At 46.0% G+C, this 19,483-nt stretch overlaps 2 protein-coding genes across 4 annotated transcripts in view; one reads left to right on the top strand and one right to left on the bottom strand.

The window, feature by feature from the left end:
- The window catches only part of TENT5A (terminal nucleotidyltransferase 5A), a 42,732-nt gene extending 24,982 nt beyond the window's left edge, over positions 1-17,750 (top strand). For 2 of the 3 annotated variants that reach the window (XM_048934894.1, XM_048934895.1), the window contains exons 3-4: positions 11,831-12,315; positions 13,180-17,750. In XM_048934894.1, the coding sequence (XP_048790851.1) occupies positions 11,831-12,315; positions 13,180-13,959 (1,265 nt within the window). In that variant the 3' untranslated portion in view covers positions 13,960-17,750. Of the gene's footprint in view, positions 1-11,547; positions 11,674-11,830; positions 12,316-13,179 lie in introns of those variants that run through there. The other variant, XM_048934896.1, reaches the window with a different exon arrangement.
- BCKDHB (branched chain keto acid dehydrogenase E1 subunit beta) overlaps positions 1-19,483 on the bottom strand; it is a 1,150,961-nt gene that overhangs the window by 470,023 nt on the left and 661,455 nt on the right. The window lies entirely within an intron of this gene.

The following is a 19,483-nucleotide window of genomic DNA, read 5'->3' as shown; positions in this document are numbered from 1 at the left end:
GGACACTCAATAACTGAAAGTCAGATAACAGAAATGTACTTCGGGGTTCTGGTCCTTGTTGGACAAGTTGTAAACCAACAGATATACCATTAGGTTTAAAAGTGCTTCTCTCTCTTTTTTTTTTTTTTAATTTATTTCTTAATTTTTCCTTTTGGCTTTAACTGCCCACCACCACTATACCTTTAATATTTCATTGTTTGCTCTGGAGCCATGTGGACTAAGCCTATGACATGCGAGGTTCACCCTGCCAAAAGGCATATCTCAGGAGCAGGGCAGGGAAGGAGAAGAGGAAGGAGGGGAAGTGTTTATAAATGGCTTCATTTTTCTAGATATTTACGTATCAGATGAAATTTGCAGACCTACGTCTATGAAAAACACACATTTCATAGAACAGCACTGGCATGGGGGAAGGAGATTGGCTGCTCTGCAGGCTGCTAAACAATGAAGGCATTTTCAGCTGAGCTACCTGAAATGATCCCCCAAGCTCCTGTATCACCCCACAGCAGGACTCCTGTTCTGCATTTTTGATCCGAAGCTGGGAAGATGCTCAGGGAAGGGGAGCTTGGGGGCTGAGTGGAGCCCTTAAAAACTAAAGAATGAGAAATGGAATCACCTATGCTAAGCGTTCATGTAATATCAAGCTCTTCTTTGGGACATTGGCAAGCCGTATTTGTCTGTCAGGTACTATCAACCAGCACAGCTCCTTGTGATTTGCGTCTCTTTGTTGTATTAAAACAGTTGAAACCTTGATGCTTTAGGTGCAGTGGCTGAAAACCTGCTGGGTGTTTAATGGTAGCATTTGTACTATTGGAGATTAATAGGAAGTTCTACTTTAAAACCTCTGGCATCTCAGCAACCAAAACAAGATGTTGTTAGCTAGCAAGAAGAATGAAAGAGTCAGCTGTTCAGGACTAAACTGCACATGCCTTGTGATAAATTGCTAATGTATTCTAACGTGCACAGAATTACAGTCTCTTTTCAGCAGCACAGGAGATATGTGAAATAAATTTCCTTTTGCACTGTTTGCTTTGAAACTCCTATTTCTTTATGTGGGAATGAAAACACATCCACGCAAAAAAGAGACAACAAACAAGAAGGGATTAGGAGGTGTGAGCAGCTTCTGCTGTCATGTGACTGCAGACTGCCTGGCATGCAGTCCAGAGCAGCAAACCTGCTCTTCATTTGCAGTTACAGAAGAATTATGAGCTGCAGTTAGATGTATGGTGTTTTCCCAGTGATAAAAGGAAGAATTACATCCAGCCTGGAAAAAGTAAAAAATACTTTGAGAAACGAATCTTTTTTTTTTTTTTTTAATTTAAAATGATATATTTTGGAAGGAAGAAAGTGTATTAGCTTACCCTGGAGCTTTGCTTCCTTCCTTTTGGATGCCTGATTAAAATCTCTCCTTACTCAACTAATTCCCTAGCTAAAATTGCTAAGACTGGAGGCATTTTACAAAAACAAAACAAAACAAAAACAAAACAAAACAAAAAAAACCTCCACTCCTCCCCCCCAAACACACACAAAAAACAAACCTGTAGAACATTAGTTATTTTTAATTTTGCTTGCATGACTTCTACAAAGCTGAATTTAATCACTTCTGCCTTCGTGGGCCACACATTTGCTGTGCTGCGCTGTATGAGAGCATTGAACACATGCACAGAACAACTGCTTTGAGCTGAGCAGAGAGTCTGCAAGTACTTGCTTTTATCACGTGCAGTTCAATCACCTAGCTAATTCATTCTGAAATCTGCCTCTTTTTTTTTTCCTTTTTTTTCCCATGCCTCTACATCCTAAGCTGCCTTGTGAAAAGAAATAAGTCAAATCTGTGCTTCACAGCTCCCTGCAGCACAGACTTACCAAGCAGCCTATTTTGGAACTCACGTACTTGCAAATGACACATAAACCTCTAACTAAGCCTTAGATCAACTGACTTCACAGCTACCGGCAGGGCTATTTTTAATTCTCTACCTCATTTTGCACACTAGCAATAATCTCATGCCTGGTAAATTGGGATGATCTGGCTTAAAAGTTCAGCTGCAGCCATGTTAAAAAGACTAGAGGAAATGGATAGCTCATCTCTGGAACTTGCAGCCCTTTGGAACACAGCCAGAACTTCTTAAAAACAAATCAGCTCGGGATTACATTTTGTTAGAGGCAGAATGGCAAAATCATTTCCCATCTATTTTTCAGTCTACTGCTTCCTTTTCGCTGTTAGGAGAGAGCAGTTCTGCTCACCCCCAGCTCAGGGCATTGGCTGGGTGTGGTGTTTTCAGGCACTGGATAATCTCGTGTCTTGGTGTTTGAGCACAGAAGACAGCTCACACAATCAGCAGCTGGCTCCATTGTGCAGAGAAGCTGTGGGGATGCGTTGGGGCTGCCTGTGCCTCTGCTTCTTTGGCCCATGAGTGCATCCAGGGGTGGTGCAGTTTGTGATAAAATGCTAAGGTATCATGAGAGCAAAGCAAGGATGATTAAGGCAGTGAGTGATGAAAAGCTGCATGCATCAATTCATAAGAAAATAGAACCACCTTGACTGCCGGTGTTCAGCCGCTTTAAAGTTTGACCAGTATACTTATCCAGATGACATAATCTAAGGCAAACCCTGGAATTATGTATAAAACAAGCACATTTCTAATGAAAGGCATGTGCTACCTGACAGCCATCAAGGTGCCATTTTTCAGAGCAGTAAAGTGCTGTAAAATAAAGGCAGCAGATTTTTCCCATCCTAAAATTACAGAAGTGTGTTATCTGCCTCAAGCGGGCACACAGTGTGACGTGATCAGCAGACGGAATCACGCTCTGCTGGTTCCTTGCAATGAAATGCCATGTTTAATGGCTGGAGGAGCAGTGCCTCACATAGGGAGCTTTCTAATAATAAGAAGGCTGCACAGTGTGCAGGCCAGAAATGCAAGGCTCCTTCCTAGAGGATACCCCAGGATGGTGGGGAAGAGACCAGTGAGGAATATCCTCCTGAACAGGGGACTTCTGCATACCACTCCAGCAACAATCCAGTGCTGTTTGTTCAGCCTTCTGTTCACAAGCACACATTGTCTCTTCCTAAAGTTCCATGTATTCAGAGCCAAACCCCTGCTCTGTTATTCTAGTCTGAATGAGAGCAGCATTTGGAATGGGAAGTATTAATCTTTCTTTGAAACTCTGCATTAGGACAACAGGTCTCCTGGGCAAAGTGTTCTTTGGAAATTAGTGGCAAATGAAGCAAATGTTATGCTGATAAATAAGAACCTCTGGGGATTAATCTGGAAAAGAGACTGGTCCTCAGCAGAGGAACAAGAAATGGACTAGTAATATTGGTGTACCATTTGCTCTGCTGTCATTTACCAGGGCACCTCGTAGGCCTGCTGACACCTCTGTGCTCTCACATGCTAAGTGGCATGTGCACAACAAAGTTGCTTAATGCCTGGGAAGGACAAGAGGAGGAGAGGGGAGTGCACTCAGGATAAGATTAGGTTCGGGTATGAGTAGGAGGCAAGCTTGGGGCTCTGTTTCAAAAGGATGAAATTTCACAAACTGTTCTCCATATTTTGGCTCAGCATCACGTCAAATGAGCTGTCTTAAAGATTTCCACTGTGATGGGGAACATTCAAACATTTGAGTTGGAAAGAAAGGCTCCCATCCTGCTTTGGCTCCTTCCTACAATCCCACGGTGGGCTGAGATTACTCTCTGGGGTGTTCCTTGCCTGAGGCCACCAGAAACTTTCCATGCCCAAGAAGTCTGTGCAGGAATAAATGAGAACTACAAGTGCCATGTAGTGCTGTGGCTGAAAGAGTATTTTTGCATTAGTCTCTGCTCCTTTGTACATCTGAGAGCTTCTCAGAGAAAAAGAATGGGTACGTGAGGATTACCCTTATTTCAGCGTAAAAGTTATTTGTGCCTTACTATTTTTATCCATGCACGAAGCCAGCTTATGGCTCAGACCTCAGCTGTGCTACTGCTGAGCTCAGCAGAGTTGGGTGGCCGAGGCTGCTCTGAGAAAGGGCAGTTAGCAGCTGGGCTTCAAATTTTGCCAGAGCAGGGGCAGGAGCTGCTTTGGTGCCTTCCAGTTGGGGAAGGATCATATCTCTTAGGTCTGGCTGATTTCTGAGCTCTTCCACAGCTGTAACAGGTCAGAGAAAATAGCTATACTCCAGAATAGCTTTGCAGGGAAACAACTTTACCATCCTGAGCAGCAAGGGTTTGTAGCCCCTCTGAACAAAAAGTGGGCTGCAGTTGCTGTTGTGCAGCTGCCTATCTCTCCCAGCAGTAAATGGTACTGATGATGGGGAGCACTGTAATAAGAATACTGAGGTGATGCTCAGCAGGGGCTGGAGTCCTGAGGACCTTGCCTGAAATTGGGGGCAGCCTGCAGCTGTGTGAGATGGAGGCTCTTGATGCAGCTGGCTCCACTTGGGATCCCACAGGATCACAGGAAGAGCAGTGGTAACACAGCCTTGAGCTGTTTCCTCCCTGACCCTCCTGTGAAGTGGAAGCTGGACACGGTGATGAATAATAATCCACTTCAGGTACTGATCTGTAGTATTTTCTTGTTTCAGGAGAAAAAAAATCATGCATGGGGAAAAATGCCTTACCATTTTTTGGCATATCTGATATATTTCTCTTTCTATTAAAAAAAAAAAAAAAAAAAAATTACAAAATGCCTTACTTTTGCTTTTAAATGTAATTGATAAATTGACCATTTTCTTTCCTCTGTACTCTTGACTAAATGCTCTTCTCAGGCAGTTCTTGAATCTAGCACAGGGTGCTAGATTCCTCACCAAAGAAGTACAGGGTGTGGAGGAGCAAGGTTTCTCATGCAGGAAAAGGAAATCCATGGAAGAAAAAGGAGTGCTGTGGGTGGATGCTTTGCTAAAGTACGTAATTGCATTCCTGTTTATGAGAGCAGAGCAGTGCTGAACCAGGTTCTTGCTGCAGCTGCTATCATCAGCACGTGGACAGCTGGAAACAATCTGTGTCAGGAGATGGAGAAAGTTAAGGATGAAGGAAACAAAACAGAAATTGGGTGTCCTCTTGCTTTTGGGTGACAGTACGGTTGGACACTGAGAAATACACAAAACAGATAAAGAGCATATCCCTACTGACTAACCTGCAATTATGCTGGGGGCCACCCAGCTGGAGCCTCTATCCTAAGAGATCTTCAAAAGCCACCTCGATGTGGGCCTGGGCATCCTGCTTTGGGTATCCCTACTTGGACAAGGATTGGGCCAGAAGTCCCTGCCAACCTCAGCCTTGATGGGAACCTTGTGAACTTTGGAAATGCTAAGACATCATTAGGAGCTGGGTACGCTAGCAGGGCACACTGGTCCAGCACAGTGGCATCCCATGGACAACAGGAAGGTTATTTCTGGCTAGGGTGTTTGACACAATCTGTGGTTTGCAAATGGTAGCGCACAGGGACCACCAGAAATCCTCTGTCTCTCCTAGGATGCACAAATAGATTGTGGTAACTTCCAGTTGCTTGCTTCCTTGGATCAGGATTCTCATCTCCTTTTGATCCATTACTGTTCAGTGTTTAGAATGTGTCCCTTCTTGCTCTGCCCTAAGATACTGGGCTTCATTCATCTGTATTCAAGACACTTTGATTCTTTGCTTCTAGCCCAAAGGTCTGAAGCATTCATACCACTCCAGATGACCAGAAGCCACTCTACTCTGGTCTAGTATTAAACGGGGAGGTTGGTGGCCCTGCAAGTGACAGGGGGGTTGGAGAATCATGATCCTTGAGGTCCATTCCAACCCTGGTGATTGTGTGAAATCTGGTGATGACAATTTTGTGTTGTGCAGCTGTAAAAAGACCATTTTTGGCTCCTCCTTTCCACAGCAGCCCATTACTTGCAGTAGTCAGATTGGGCAAGGTATGGGATATTGCCTGGAAAATTTGGCAGCTTTAAACAGGAAGAACGCTGAATATGTGTATCTCACCTTTTGATAGCTGCCAAGAATTGCCTCCTCGGAAATATATATAATTTCAATGCGCACCAAGAAAATCAGTGTGAGCAAACCCATTCTATATAATAAGCATGCATCCCAACTAGAAACATCATATGCATTTGTAAAAGTAACAGTAACTAGGTAATGGAAGACATTTTCTGCAGGAGTTTCCTACATTTATAAAACATTTATCAAGACTGAAAGGTGCCCAAACTCCATCAGGAGACATATACTTAACAGTGAAACTGTGTGGTAAGACAGCTTTTGTTTTGTAGCAGGTAAAACTAAATTATAGCTTTGAGTCTGCAAAACCAATTCTTTCTGAAAAAAATGCTAACCCTATCTTTGTTACTTCGTGTTTTGTGTTTTCATGCTGCATCTCACTGCTCCAAATGCAGAACAGTTTGTTTAAAAAGAAAACGACATTTTTCTCCATATCTCTTGAAGAAAATACGGAATGGTGAAATCCACTGGAGTATTCCCACAAGAGCTTAATGCATTGTAGGATAAACAAAACCTGGAAAAGTAAAATCAGCATACAATCCTATCAGTCATATGCAACTGGGATTGCATGAATGCATGAGTCACAAAACATCGGGTTTTGCCTTTCCCATGTGGGCAGAGAACTGAAGATTTCAAGGCTCTCCCATAGTAATGAAAAATACGGCCACTTGAAGAGAAGAAAGGCTTATCCTTGGCTCCCAGCTGAACAGGTGCACCTGGATAACTCATTTTAATTGCATTCAGATCCCCAGGGGCCAATATTTCCAAGCAACAGGTGATCCAAACGATTCTTTCTCTGGGAGCAAATTCTGGTGGTACTATGATAGAAGATATTGCTCTGTTTAGTCCATGAGCTCCTTAGGAGGAGACTTCTGTTAGATAAATGGCTGGGTGCCCCAACCTCTGACTTGGCCTGTAGCTACTGTAACAATGCACGTGTTGAACACTGCTATTCCATTTAACAAGCACTTTCTCAGCAGAGTTGCAAAAAGCTTCTGGCAGGCTCATCAGAAAAATCTGCTAATTTGGCCTGCTCTAAACTGCACCTTTTCAAAACAACACAGCATTTAGTCCAAATGTTGATATTTTTCCCAGGATGAGTAAAACATCTTTCCAGTAAAAACTGGCAGAAGGAAAACAAAACTAACAGGGCTGCAGTACTTTCAAAGCACAAAAATTTCTTCTATTTAATTTTGAAAAGACTATTTCCTAGAGATCTCTAATTTTCACTGCATTCAAAGGGCTTTGGTGTTGAGTAGTCAGTGCTAACTCCAGTACAAATTCTTACTATAGGCCATTGTGTTATAAGATGTAGTAATTTTTACTGGTATCACATATGGAAATAAATGTTGGCAATAAAATATACGGAACATTAAAGTATTAGAATTTTTTTTTATACAGTCTCTGAAAAGAATTTTAAAATCAGGCTTGAATGCTCTTCCAAAAATAAACTGAAGCAAAACCAAAACAAACCAGCTTTTGAATTCTGCCCCCACACCCATGCTCAAGCTTTACCTAGACTAGTTTTGGGAAAAGAGATGAACGAATAATGGTTTGGAAAGGCTTGCAGGTATGTCCATTATAGACACCCAGGTCTTAGACCTTACTTTGAAAGTACGATGTCTTGTTCTATTGTCAAAGGTATGAATAGTCATTTTGCTAAGGAAAGTCTCTTCCCAGCCAAGTCAGGAGTGCTTTGAACTCCTCATTCTGGTGGCTGATGTCCTCTTGGCATCTCCCCGCAGCTCTGCATGCTGCTGGCTGCCCACCTGTGCTATGGAGGCAATGGGATGGAAGCTGCCTCCCTTAGGGATGTGGAGAGGAGGACTTTGTGGCCTGAACTCTCCAGAAATCTGGAGGTGAGCTGAGAAATCCATATGTTGGCTGGATCAAGGACAGTTAGGAACAATCTTGTTTCCAGCAAGAAATTGGGTGCCAACACAATTAAGTTTGCAGGTGACTGCTGCCCAGCTCCATCTTTCCACCTTTAGGAAGCAGAAAACAATTTTTAATGCTTTAAGTGCCCCTGGGCTCTATATGAAATGATATTACGAAAGTTTTTGTGACACTGTAGGGATAACATTTTGCTGCATCTTCCTTCTAAACTTCTGAAAGAGGTTTTTAGACTTCTCTGACTCGTTCTGGATGTCTTTCTGCAAAATCATCCCTGGACAGAAGGCTGCCACTGTTAATACAGGGTGATGAGACTGATGTTCTTAACAAAAGCAAATACCTCTGGCTGAATTAACACTAGTTCTGTGCCTGAAGTGGCACTGCTGTTCAGGGGTGAATTCCCTGACTTGGCTGCCTTCCCTTGGCTGCATTAACAGAGCGGCCATGGACTGCAAACCCTGTTCCTTCCACTTAAACCCATCAAGTGGGGGAATGTGCAGGATGGGGATGCTCAGTCCCAGACACAGGCAAAACTTGGATGTGCGAAACCAAAGCCTCCAGGCAGCTGCTTCCATCTCCAGCCCTGCTGCCACTGCTTCTGAGTAGAAGCTCTGGGAGACACAGATGAAGAGTCAAAATTTTTTTGCTTTTTTTTTCCATCAAAAGAATGCATGTTCCTGTTCTAGATAGCATGTAGTGGGCAAAATGGAACCAAGATGATGTTATGGGCAACTTGCATGGAGTTCAATCAGGAAAACACAGAGAATTCTTCAATTCAGCAGAATTTACCTGGAAAGTCTGTTTGGTTCTGTGCAGCAGTTCTCACACTGAAGACTTTCAGCCAAGCACATGCGAACACACACAGAAACACAGTATTGCAAATCTTCCTTTGTTCTGGAGCAAGACGGAGAACACTGCTGGGGTGAAGGGATTAACTGAGCAATTTGGTGTGGACTTACAGAAAGGTAGAGTTCATGCCTTACCTTCCCATTAACCACTTGGGCAATGCAAACTGCCTGCATGAGTAATCCCACCCAAATGCTGTCAAAGAATTTCTTCTCACATTGGCAATTAAAAGTAACAAAACCTTTTCCTTCAAAAAATACTTATTTGTCATTAAAAGCACAGTGCATTTTCATGAGCTGAATTAATGCTTTTATTAGCTGGAGAATCACCAGGATCAGTCATAATTAGAATGATTTCTGAAACTCATACAAATATTTCTGAATTTCCCACAACATAATGCACCCTAATTACATTTCATTCTACAGTTTTCAATGACTTAACAAAAATTCCACATTCGAGTACAACATAAGAGTAACAAATACAGAATACTCCTCTACTCTAAAAAACAGCCTGCACTGGTAAAGATCTATTTCCACTTTATCCACGGTATGTAGGCAGCTTAATAAAGAAAATACAGCCTTGATCTAGTGTCCATTAATTAGGGGAAGAGATGTAAAAAGAATCTGACATTGATGCAAATAATTCATAGTTTATATATATATAAAAGAGCATGATGATGAATATCCTATGTACCTTTCTGAACTGAAAAGTGTTACTCCTACTATTCCTTCACCAGAGTGGTATTCTCCAGAATGAGCTTCTGCCTACCCTCCTTCTGAAGTTTGCAAGCGGTAACAACTTGAAAGAGAAAAGAAATAAGATGCATATAAAATAGCATCAAATCCTACCAGCCTACCTAATGCTCTGTGGCGCTGCTATAATTAATACTGCTAAAGTTTCACTGCCACATGCTGGGAAGTCAAATTAAACGCTGCCTCTCACTAGCCAGTCCTTGCTCGGACTCTCAGGGATGGCCTAGTTTAAATTGGAATAAAGGGGCAGCTCGGATCCCTTCTGGGTCAGCTCTCCAGCCACTGCCAGCTGGCCTGTGGCCAAGGGCAGCACTCACTCTAGCAGATGAACACAGGTGCCACTGAGCGCTTTGGTTCTCCTGGGCAAAGTACAGGGCCCTGACCAGCCTGGCGGTGCTGTGGCCCCCATGGTTCCCTCCATACGAGGCTGCCCTTGGACACTCGGGCCCAGGGAGGCCGTGGCTCCAAGGCCTTGGGGTGCTGGGAGGCCAGAAGCCTTCAGCAGGCTGCCGCTGCCCCTCTGAGCATGTTTATTTTAATGGCTGCCAGGCCCCGCCAGCGGATATGAGATACAGCGCTCCTGCTTTCAGCCTGCGCTCATGTGTACACACAGCCCGATTTTAAAAGCTTCCTGCTTCTTCTTTTTTTTTTTTTTTTTTTTTTTTCCTTTTAATAACTGCCTTGGCACAGGACTCTGCACCGTTCTCCTGGCCTCTCACTTTCCAGCAGGCACAGGGCTCCCCAGTACAGCAATGGCTCCGCGCGGTTCCCCGGGTGGGGACAGAAGGAGATTGAAGGAGATCGCGGGCTGCAACTCGTACTTTTCGAGTCCTTACTCCCAGAACACCCCCAAACCCTGCCGGGAAGCGAGGCCATTCTGCGCGGCGGTGCCCCCTGCAGCGCTCGCCGCCCGGGAGGGGGCGCCATTGTCACGCGGCAGCGAGCGGCGGCGGCGGGCAGTCGGCGGGGCCTTCCCCGTTGTACCGGGGGTCAGCGGCACCGGGCGCGCCCGCGGGGCTTTTTCGGGCGGGAGGCGCCGCTTGTGCTCTCCCTGTTCGGTGCACGCACACTGCGGGTACGGCAGCCGCACACAAACCCTACCCCCGCGGGGTGTGATGGGGAGATCTAAAATGAGAGGAGCTAAAGCTGAGGAGGGTCGCCCTACGCTCCATCTTCGTCACCCCCCTCCTATCCCCCCCTTCCCCCCCCCCACGTTGGCAGAGCGCCCGCTCGGGGTGGCAGCGCGTCACAGCGCCGGGCGCCCTCATTGGCCCCACGCGCCGCGCGTCACGAAGCCCCGAGCGGTGACGCAACGCCCGCACGCTTCCTCCCCCCCCCACCTCCCTCCGCAGCCTCTTTCTCCCCGCGCAACCTGCGCGTGCGCTGCGCGGAGGGCGCAGGAGGCGCTGGGGCGCGTAGCAGCCGTGCAGCGCTGGTGGCTGCGCGCAGCGGGATCGGATAAGGTGTGCGCTTTGGGCTCCCGGAGCAGGTGAAAACCAGGCAAATGACATTATTCAAATTGAACATTAAAAAAAAAATTAAAATTACACGTATGTGTTAAATATTTCCCTCCCCTCCGCAATCACCGCACTTTTCAGGCAGCTTGTCCCTACGCACGGCGCTGCCCCGTTACAGCGCTTCGGGGGATCTCCTCCTCGCAAAGGCTCCGAAAATCGCGTCGGGCAGCGCGTAGCTCCGAGCCGCATTCCGGCGCTCTGCTACGGAGCCGGCTGCGCCTGGAGCGTAAGGGAACGCCGCGGGGGCGGTGAAGGGGGTTAAAAATCAGGAATCTAATAATAAGAAGGGAATGCCTGGCAGCCGTGGGCGCGCACCTTGCCCCGCGGAGGGGTACACTTGTTGCCTCCCCCCTCGGCCAGCAGCCAGAGCCAGCTGGGAGGGAGGCTGCGCAGCGCTGCGCCGCGCGGTGCCAAACCGCGCCGTGCCCGAGCCGTGCCGAGCTGCGGGGCGGCTCGTGGGTGCGCACGGGGTGGGCGTGCCGGGGGCACCGGCGAGGCCGGCCATGCAGATGGAGGGGGCGGGACGCGGGCGCCGTGACTCGGAGCCCCGGAAGAGCGGAGAAACCCCGTATAAAAACTACTGGGGACCTTCCCCGGGCAGAACTACGAAAGCTCCGGAGACTGCGGCGGCGAGCGGGGCGGCGCGGGGCGGCCTCACCGACAGCGCGGGGCGGCCTCAGCCCCAGCGGGGGCGAGGGCAGCGGCGGCTCCGCAGGTCGGGCGCTCCCCCTGCCCGCACCGCGTCTCCCGCGTTCATTTCATTTTTATTTTTTCTTTCCCTTTTTTAACCGAAGCCGTGGGTGCGTGCCCTCGGCGCCTCGGGGGCGGGGGGGGCTGCCGGCGCTGACCGCTCGCTTTTCCTCTCTTGCCAGGCGCGGAGGAAGGGCAGCGAGGAGCCGCAGCGGGGCCGGGCAGCCCGCGGAGGCCGCGCACCATGGCGGACGATGAGAAGGCCGGCGGGGGTTACGCGGGAGGCTGCGAGAGCGCGCACTGCAACGTACTGAGCTGGGAGCAAGTGCAGCGGCTGGATCGCATCCTCAGCGAGACCATCCCCATCCACGGCCGCGGCAACTTCCCCACGCTGGCCATGCAGCCCCGGCAGATCGTCAAAGTGGTGCGGAGCCGGCTGGAGGAGAAGGGCATCGGGCTGCGGGACGTGCGGCTCAACGGCTCGGCCGCCAGCCACGTCCTGCACCAAGACAGCGGCCTGGGCTACAAGGACTTGGACCTCATCTTCTGCGCCGACCTCAAAGGGGAAGCCGAGTTTCAGACTGTGAAGGACGTGGTCTTGGACTGCCTCTTGGATTTCTTGCCCGAGGGGGTGAATAAGGAGAAGATCACGCCGCTCACCCTCAAGGTAAGCCCACAGAGCTGCTCGTTGAGCGTGTGGAGCGCGCAGGTGTAGCGCCCGCTGCGAGCAGGGCGTGCAGGGCGCCCCGTCCGTGCCCACCCGACACCCACTGGTGACATTACCCCACCTTTGGAAGCTGAGCTTGCAGGAAGGTGCCCTGTCTGGTGCTCCTCGGCTCTCCTTCCTCGGAGCCATGTAGTTTGCCGGGAGCATTGACCCACCCGGCGTGCCCGGATGCCCCGGTGGTGCGGTGCCCGCTGTCCCAAACGCGAGGTGGTGGGAGGCGAGCAGGAGGCTGCCGCTGGCTCTGCTCACATTGCTGTCTGTCTCAGTGCCCCGGCGGTGTTCCCTCTCCGCATAGACAGTTCGCTCCGGTTTATTAAGGCTGCGTGCCAAATGCCTTTGAGATTTTCAGAGGGGCAGTTTGGAAGCTGCGCTGAAGGAACGGAGTTGAAGAGAGAGAACATTTACTGAGTGTTTGTTTTTTTTTTTTAATTATTATTATTATTAGTAATAGTATTTCGGGGGAGCTGAGAGGGTGGGAAGGGAAGTGGAAACTGTTATTTAAAAAAAAAGATATAATAGCAGTGACCTTTTGTGTACGGGTGCACAGCTGTTTGGCATGCGCACCCTCGGGTTTGCATGCATATGTATTTAGAAGTGCTTGAAAGAAGCAGAGGTGCCAAGGACTTCTCTTGCACGACAGCCCCAACAGGACATCCCCATGTCATCCCTGTGCAGTGACAGTGCTCCCATGCTGCATGTCCCCTCCGGTCCCTACCTGCAGGCTCCTTTCATGCACTGCTAGGGCTGGTTAGAGATGGCAAGTGGCTGCAAAGGGGTTTGCTCATATTCTCTTTGCACTTGTAGGAAGCTTACGTGCAGAAAATGGTCAAAGTATGCAATGATTCTGACCGGTGGAGCCTCATCTCCTTGTCCAACAACAGTGGCAAGAATGTGGAGCTGAAGTTCGTGGACTCTCTGAGGCGGCAGTTTGAATTCAGTGTTGATTCCTTCCAAATCAAGCTGGACTCCCTGCTGCTTTTTTATGAATGCTCAGAGAATCCGATGACTGAGACATTTCACCCGACCATCATCGGCGAGAGCGTCTATGGGGATTTCCAAGAAGCTTTTGATCACCTCTGCAACAAGATCATTGCTACCAGAAACCCCGAAGAGATCAGAGGAGGCGGTTTGCTGAAGTACTGCAACCTTTTGGTAAGGGGCTTTAGGGCTGCCTCTGAATCCGAGATTAAGTCCCTGCAGAGATACATGTGCTCGAGGTTTTTCATTGACTTCTCAGACATTGGAGAACAGCAGAGGAAGCTGGAGTCCTACTTGCAGAACCACTTTGTAGGATTAGAGGACCGCAAGTATGACTATCTCATGACCCTTCATGGTGTGGTGAACGAGAGCACAGTGTGCCTGATGGGACATGAGAGGAGACAGACGCTGAATCTGATCACCATGCTGGCCATCCGGGTCCTAGCCGAGCAGAATATCATCCCCAATGTGGCCAATGTCACCTGTTACTACCAGCCAGCCCCATACGTAGCAGATGCCAACTTCAGCAATTACTATATTGCCCAGGTGCAGACAGTGTTCCCATGCCAGCAGCACACGTACTCTACCTGGCTGCCCTGTAATTAAGGATCAAAATTAGTAGACCCAGTGGGGAGAACCTTTTCTAATGCGTAGAAAGGGGCAATGAGCCCCTTTGAAATGGGGTGTTTTGTGCAATGAAGATCTGCTCTGGTTTTCAAGCTTGGTGAAAGCTTGTGGTTCTTCTAATAAACAATGGGAGCATGATCTAGAAAGAACCCCAAATAATTGGATCCTACCCAGAGCACAAGAGGCCTGTCATTAAAAGCAACCAGCTTCCCCTGAGATAAGTGAGGGAGGAATGCTTGATGACAATATGGGTTGGCAGTATCTGCTCCCATAGCTTTGGCATAGAGAAGATGGGAAAGCCTTATTTCTTTTGTTTTTATTCTTACTCTAGAATGGGATCTGCAAAAGGGAGAATATGAAAGAAACAAAAAAACCAACAAAAAAAAAAAACTCAAAAAAACAATTATATATATATATTCAGGAATTAAAAGTAGAGGCATAAAGCAGAGATAAGCTGAATTAAAATGTATATTGGAATTACTGCATTTGGGGCTTGCAGCAAGTGCCGTCTATGGATTGACAGTGTAGAATGTATAGCTTGCTTGAATAGAGAATGCTTTATCAGAAACAGCTTGCTCCAAATGAACAGTAGTAGATTGGTACAGTTAGAAAAACGGAAACACGCATGATGGCAAAGTCCATTATTTCCAGCTGTGTGTGCGTGCCTCCCATTTTTAAAATGTGAGAATGCAGGGAGAACAGCTGTGGCAAACTAAGTATGCTCAAGGACCAAAGATTTCACAAATAAGTTATCTGAGCAAAGAAGACACAGTAGAGTATATATATAAATATATATATATATATATATATATATAAAACAAAACAGAAAAAAAAGATGTTGCTATATTTGTACACACCAATAGTAATCGAAAGTGCCTGATGCCTTCATAAAATTTGAAGTGAGAAAAATCTAGTTTTGTGATTTAACCATGCATTTTGTTTTATCAGGGACACAAGGATTAAAAAGCAAAACAACCATAAGCTTGTGAATAATTGGTGGAGGAAATGCCCTATTTTTTTTCTTGGCAAATACTTGTATAGAGTAAATGTTATGTCGGTGTGCTATTATCCTAGGTACGTGTGTGTTTGTGTGTATATATGTTTGTGTGTGTATATATGTACATGTTATATGTGTATATCTATATATATACACACACAATATATATTAATGTGGTCTAGGAAAATGTAGCAATTAAGGAATGTTTAAATAAAGTACTATGTGTTTTCCAGTTTGCAACAGGATGTCATAGGACAGTGGGCACTTTGCAGTGAATTTTTAACCCACACCTGAGAAATTTGGAGTAAATGAACCAGTCAGGATTAAGGTGGGATTTGGATAATGTCTTTGGTGCAAGAACAAGGATTACAGTAATTCAGTGGATTGCTTGTGAGCCATAATTCCACAAACAGAAACATATGACTAGCTGATTTTTTTTTTTAAACTATTTTGTACTGTAATGCCATTTTGACATTTAACCCACTAATGTTGTGACTGCATACCTCCATTATGTGTAATTCAGTGGAACGTGGATCAAAGATAGGTTTATTTAAACCCCCTGACAGCTAAAGGATATTGTATTAGTTGGAGATTTGAACACTAATTGTTAATATTTAAAGGAGTATTTTAATAGAATGCGTGATGCATTCCAGGACCACTAGAATTTAGTAAATGTGAAGTGAACCCTTTTTAAGAGTTGCACGATTGCTTAAAATTATATTTTATATATATATATATTATATATATATATTTTTATGCGAATATTAAACATCTTTGATCTGGTTGTCACACTGCATTTACAAGTTCAGTACTGTACTTTATTTAAATGGAATCACTTTACATTGGAACAATACCTATTCACTTTCATTTCCTCTCCCAAAAGACCAGCAGGGGGAAAATGAAACCTCTGCTGTTGTTTTCACTTCAGTGCCATCCCTGAAGGTGTTAGATTTTTGTTGGGCTTTGAAACCCCGATAACTCAATGACACTTGACTCTGATTTTGCTATTTTTTACTGAGGGGGGGAAAAAAAAGAAAAGGGAATTCAGGGTTTTGAGAGAAAACTGTGCATCTTTGCATGGTCTCGTGTGTGTGGAGGCAGGAGCTAGAGAGAACAGGGCTCGTGTCCCGGCTGTGTTTTCCCTACGGAGCTACTAAGGTACATCTATTTTTGTCGCGCTTTGTACTTTTAACTCTGAAGGCAATCTAGCGGGAACCTGATTTGTTTACAGAAGCACCTTCCCTGTGAATTCTTCAGGAAATGTACAATCTGTTTCATTGCCCTTCGCTGTGTTTGCTCGGAGACCTTGTCCCCGCCAACCCTTCCTCCCCCCTGAGGCCTTCCTCCTCTCTGAGGCCAGAGCAGGGCCTGTGTTACAGGGGCCGGTGTCGGCTGGCAGAGCTGGAAGGTGCTGGCCAAAGCGTTGCACTGCCGGCAGCTCAGGGAAGGTTCCTAGCGGAAGCACGGGGAGGGCTGGGGAAATAGGATCAGCTGGTAATGTGGTATGTCTTCTCTCGCCGCAGCTATTTGCAGCAAATAAATGAGTCATCTGCTCTTCTGAGGGGGGCTGAGAATCTATAGCTGTGCCACAACGACAGAATGCTGATAGTACATGACACAATGTATTTTTCCATCAAAGGACCCTTTTTCCATTGCTTAGAAGAAAGTTTTGATTTACTTCCTCTCCGCTCAAATTTTATTGTGTTTTTATGATTGACAGCAGCTAGTTACCTTATAGTGCATGCAGCAGGGCTCTGAGCTAAACTGCACCTTTCAGCGTTTGCATTTTGATACATATATAATATGTTTTTATATATATTATATAGGTATTCTGGATCTGTTTTGCATATGTAAATGAGCAAGTGGTGGAACTGGTGGAGCTTTGTTGTAACTGTGATGGGAGTTTAAAAGGTGCCTGGTGTTAGAGGTGGGAAGAAGGCGTGAGCTCAGGCCAAGAATTAAATAAGAACCCCTTTTCAAAGCTGGTTTATTCCTGCGGTTTGCACACCTTCCTCTCCATGAAGTCTGACTTTTTAAAACTGTTTCCCCCTCCCGCCCTTCGTTACACTGATACTTTTAAAGTTAACAACCACATTCTTGCTTTGTAGACTTCATTTTTCTCATCCAATCAGCTGCAAGGCTACAACTTGCTGCAAGAGACAGTGTCCCTTTTAAAGTGCTGAACTGATTAAAAACATTGACCTGATTACAGTAAAACTGTTTGTGCTGCAGCTGAATTTATTACTAACCGAGAGGGAGCTAAACTTGGTTCAGTAGAGCTATCGCGAAACAACCGAGAGCTTTGAAATTGGATTTTTTTTCTTAGATGTAGCTGTCTCCCCAGTGCAAGAACACTTCCTCCAAAAATAGAAGGGCAGTTAAAAGACCAAAAAGATGATATTTTTATAGTTTTATTGCACTTACTGAAAATATTTTTGTTTTGTCGTGCACAAAGGCCTTCATACAAATCTTTGAAACACCTCTTACTTAGTGCTTGGTTTGCATTGTGTGAGAAGCTCCTACCAGTTTCAAAAAAAGCTTTTTTTTTTTTTTTTTTTTTTTTAATTGAGAAAATGAAGTGTGTTAGATAAAACTGCACAGAAAAGGAAAAACTGTAATTGCATATTCAGCTCTATTTGAATATATTCTTTTGTATGGTTTTCTTTATGCAGAGAGTTTCCTTTGCGAGAAAGAAAATCAGTGTACTGTTTTGCTGTTGTAATAATGGTTTGCTAACAAAATAAATAGTTTAAAAAAAAAAAAAAAAAAAAAAGCGCCTGCAAATTTCAAGACAGCTTGGCTGAAGCACTGCAGGCTCCTGCAGTCCGTAGGAGTCTGTGCAGATTTGCTTTCCCTCAGATTTCCATACAACTGTTGCCTTCTGCAAGGCATCCTGTTGCAGCAAACTGCTCCTTGGATTGCTCTTTTGGAACATTTTGACTATAGGCGTTGTCAGAGAAAGAAAAAGAGCTGATGGGAAACAGACTCTAGAGGGAACAGATTGTGAATTTTGTTTACAGCATCCAATATTTGGATTTTTTTTTGTAAATAAAAAGAAGTTATTTTTTTCTATTGATTTGTGTCTTCTGTCTTCCGTGTCTGAAATAGCTCTGGCTTGCTCCTGGTGAATACCAACTTGCTTCCATCAAAAAAGGGTGAGAGCAGCACTTTGCTGGGAAGAGCAGCATTGGGCTGCTTTCTGATGGGAGCACAATCCATTATGAGAACTTTGCTCAATTCCAATGGGCTTAGCTGCAGAGAAACCTCCCCACCAGCACCAAAACCAGTGTAGTGCTTGTCAGGCTGTGTTAAAGCTCTGAAGCCTAGCAATACTCCCGCTGTCTTCGTGGTTTAGGCAGTGTGACCAAAATTTCCTAGTGGTGCCTGGTAGTTCAGGATGGTGAAGCACCCTGCTGGCAGCCACACAAAGGTCCTCGGTGTTTCAGCAGCCCTGTAGGGCTAGGGGTGCTGCTCCCTGAATAGAAATATGGGCCCTATTGTAGCAGAAGGCCGAACACGGCAACTTGGGAGCAGGGATTTGCCTACCCACTGGATACAGCTGCTGAATCAGTCCAATTCTTCCCCAGACTCAATGTTTGCTCTCCTTGCCTGCCCTACAGTGCTGTCCTTGTCAGCAGAGGTATTTGCTGTGTTTACAGGGGAGATGCTTCTGTAATGAAGGCTAATTTCCTCCAAAGGCACTTCAAGGGAATATAAAATATTAATTTACAATGCTCACGGCAACACTTTTTAAACCAGGGTGCCTCAGTCTGGCACTAATTTGAAAAACATCAACTAAGACTCTGCAGTATGCAGTTTTTACTGGCCTCATTCATTCAGGGCTCTGGGCTTGGAAGACTTAGCACCGGCTAAGTGCTTGCTTCAATGTGCTTATTGTAATGATGAGTGAACCTGTATTCCCCCAGAAAAACAAACAAATAAACAAGCTGCTAGACTGCTCGTTTATCGGGGCACAGGAGCAGCCCCCTCACCCAGCACTGGGCACTTGCACAGTGTCTCCTTTGAGAAGCCAGCCGGCTGAGGCTGAGTGATGCAGCCGGAGGAGGACACGGTCGGCATCCTTACCGCCCTGTCCTTCCATGGTGCTGCCAGGAAAGGCAGGAGGACGTGGCCCAATGCTTCCTCAGGCTAGCTTGCTCAGTTCTGAAGTATTTTAGGCAGTCTGGCAGAGGTGCCTGCAATGCCTGAAGACGCAAGTGGAAATTGGAGGCCTGGAAACCATCTAAATTCAAATGTCTTTTGACATTTGTCTCTCAAATCCCAAGCCTGATTGGATACTCTTACCTTCGGAGTTTCTCCATGGCTTTTTTTTTTTTTTTTTTTTTTGTGAGGGGGAGGGGACATGAATGCCAGCTGAGTATTGAGAATGTGGAGACTCCACCTTTCCCAAACAGAGGAGGAATACGATATATGATGGAGACAGAGCCAGCTGAATACTGTGCTTTAGTAGGTTGGATTTTTTTTGAGGAGGGAGGAGCACTGGTG

This window comes from Lagopus muta, chromosome 2 (genome assembly GCF_023343835.1).
Source record: "Lagopus muta isolate bLagMut1 chromosome 2, bLagMut1 primary, whole genome shotgun sequence".
NCBI lineage: Eukaryota > Metazoa > Chordata > Aves > Galliformes > Phasianidae > Lagopus > Lagopus muta.
The sequence above is the reverse complement of the archived record's forward strand: the minus strand, read 5'-3'. Positions and strand labels throughout refer to the sequence as shown.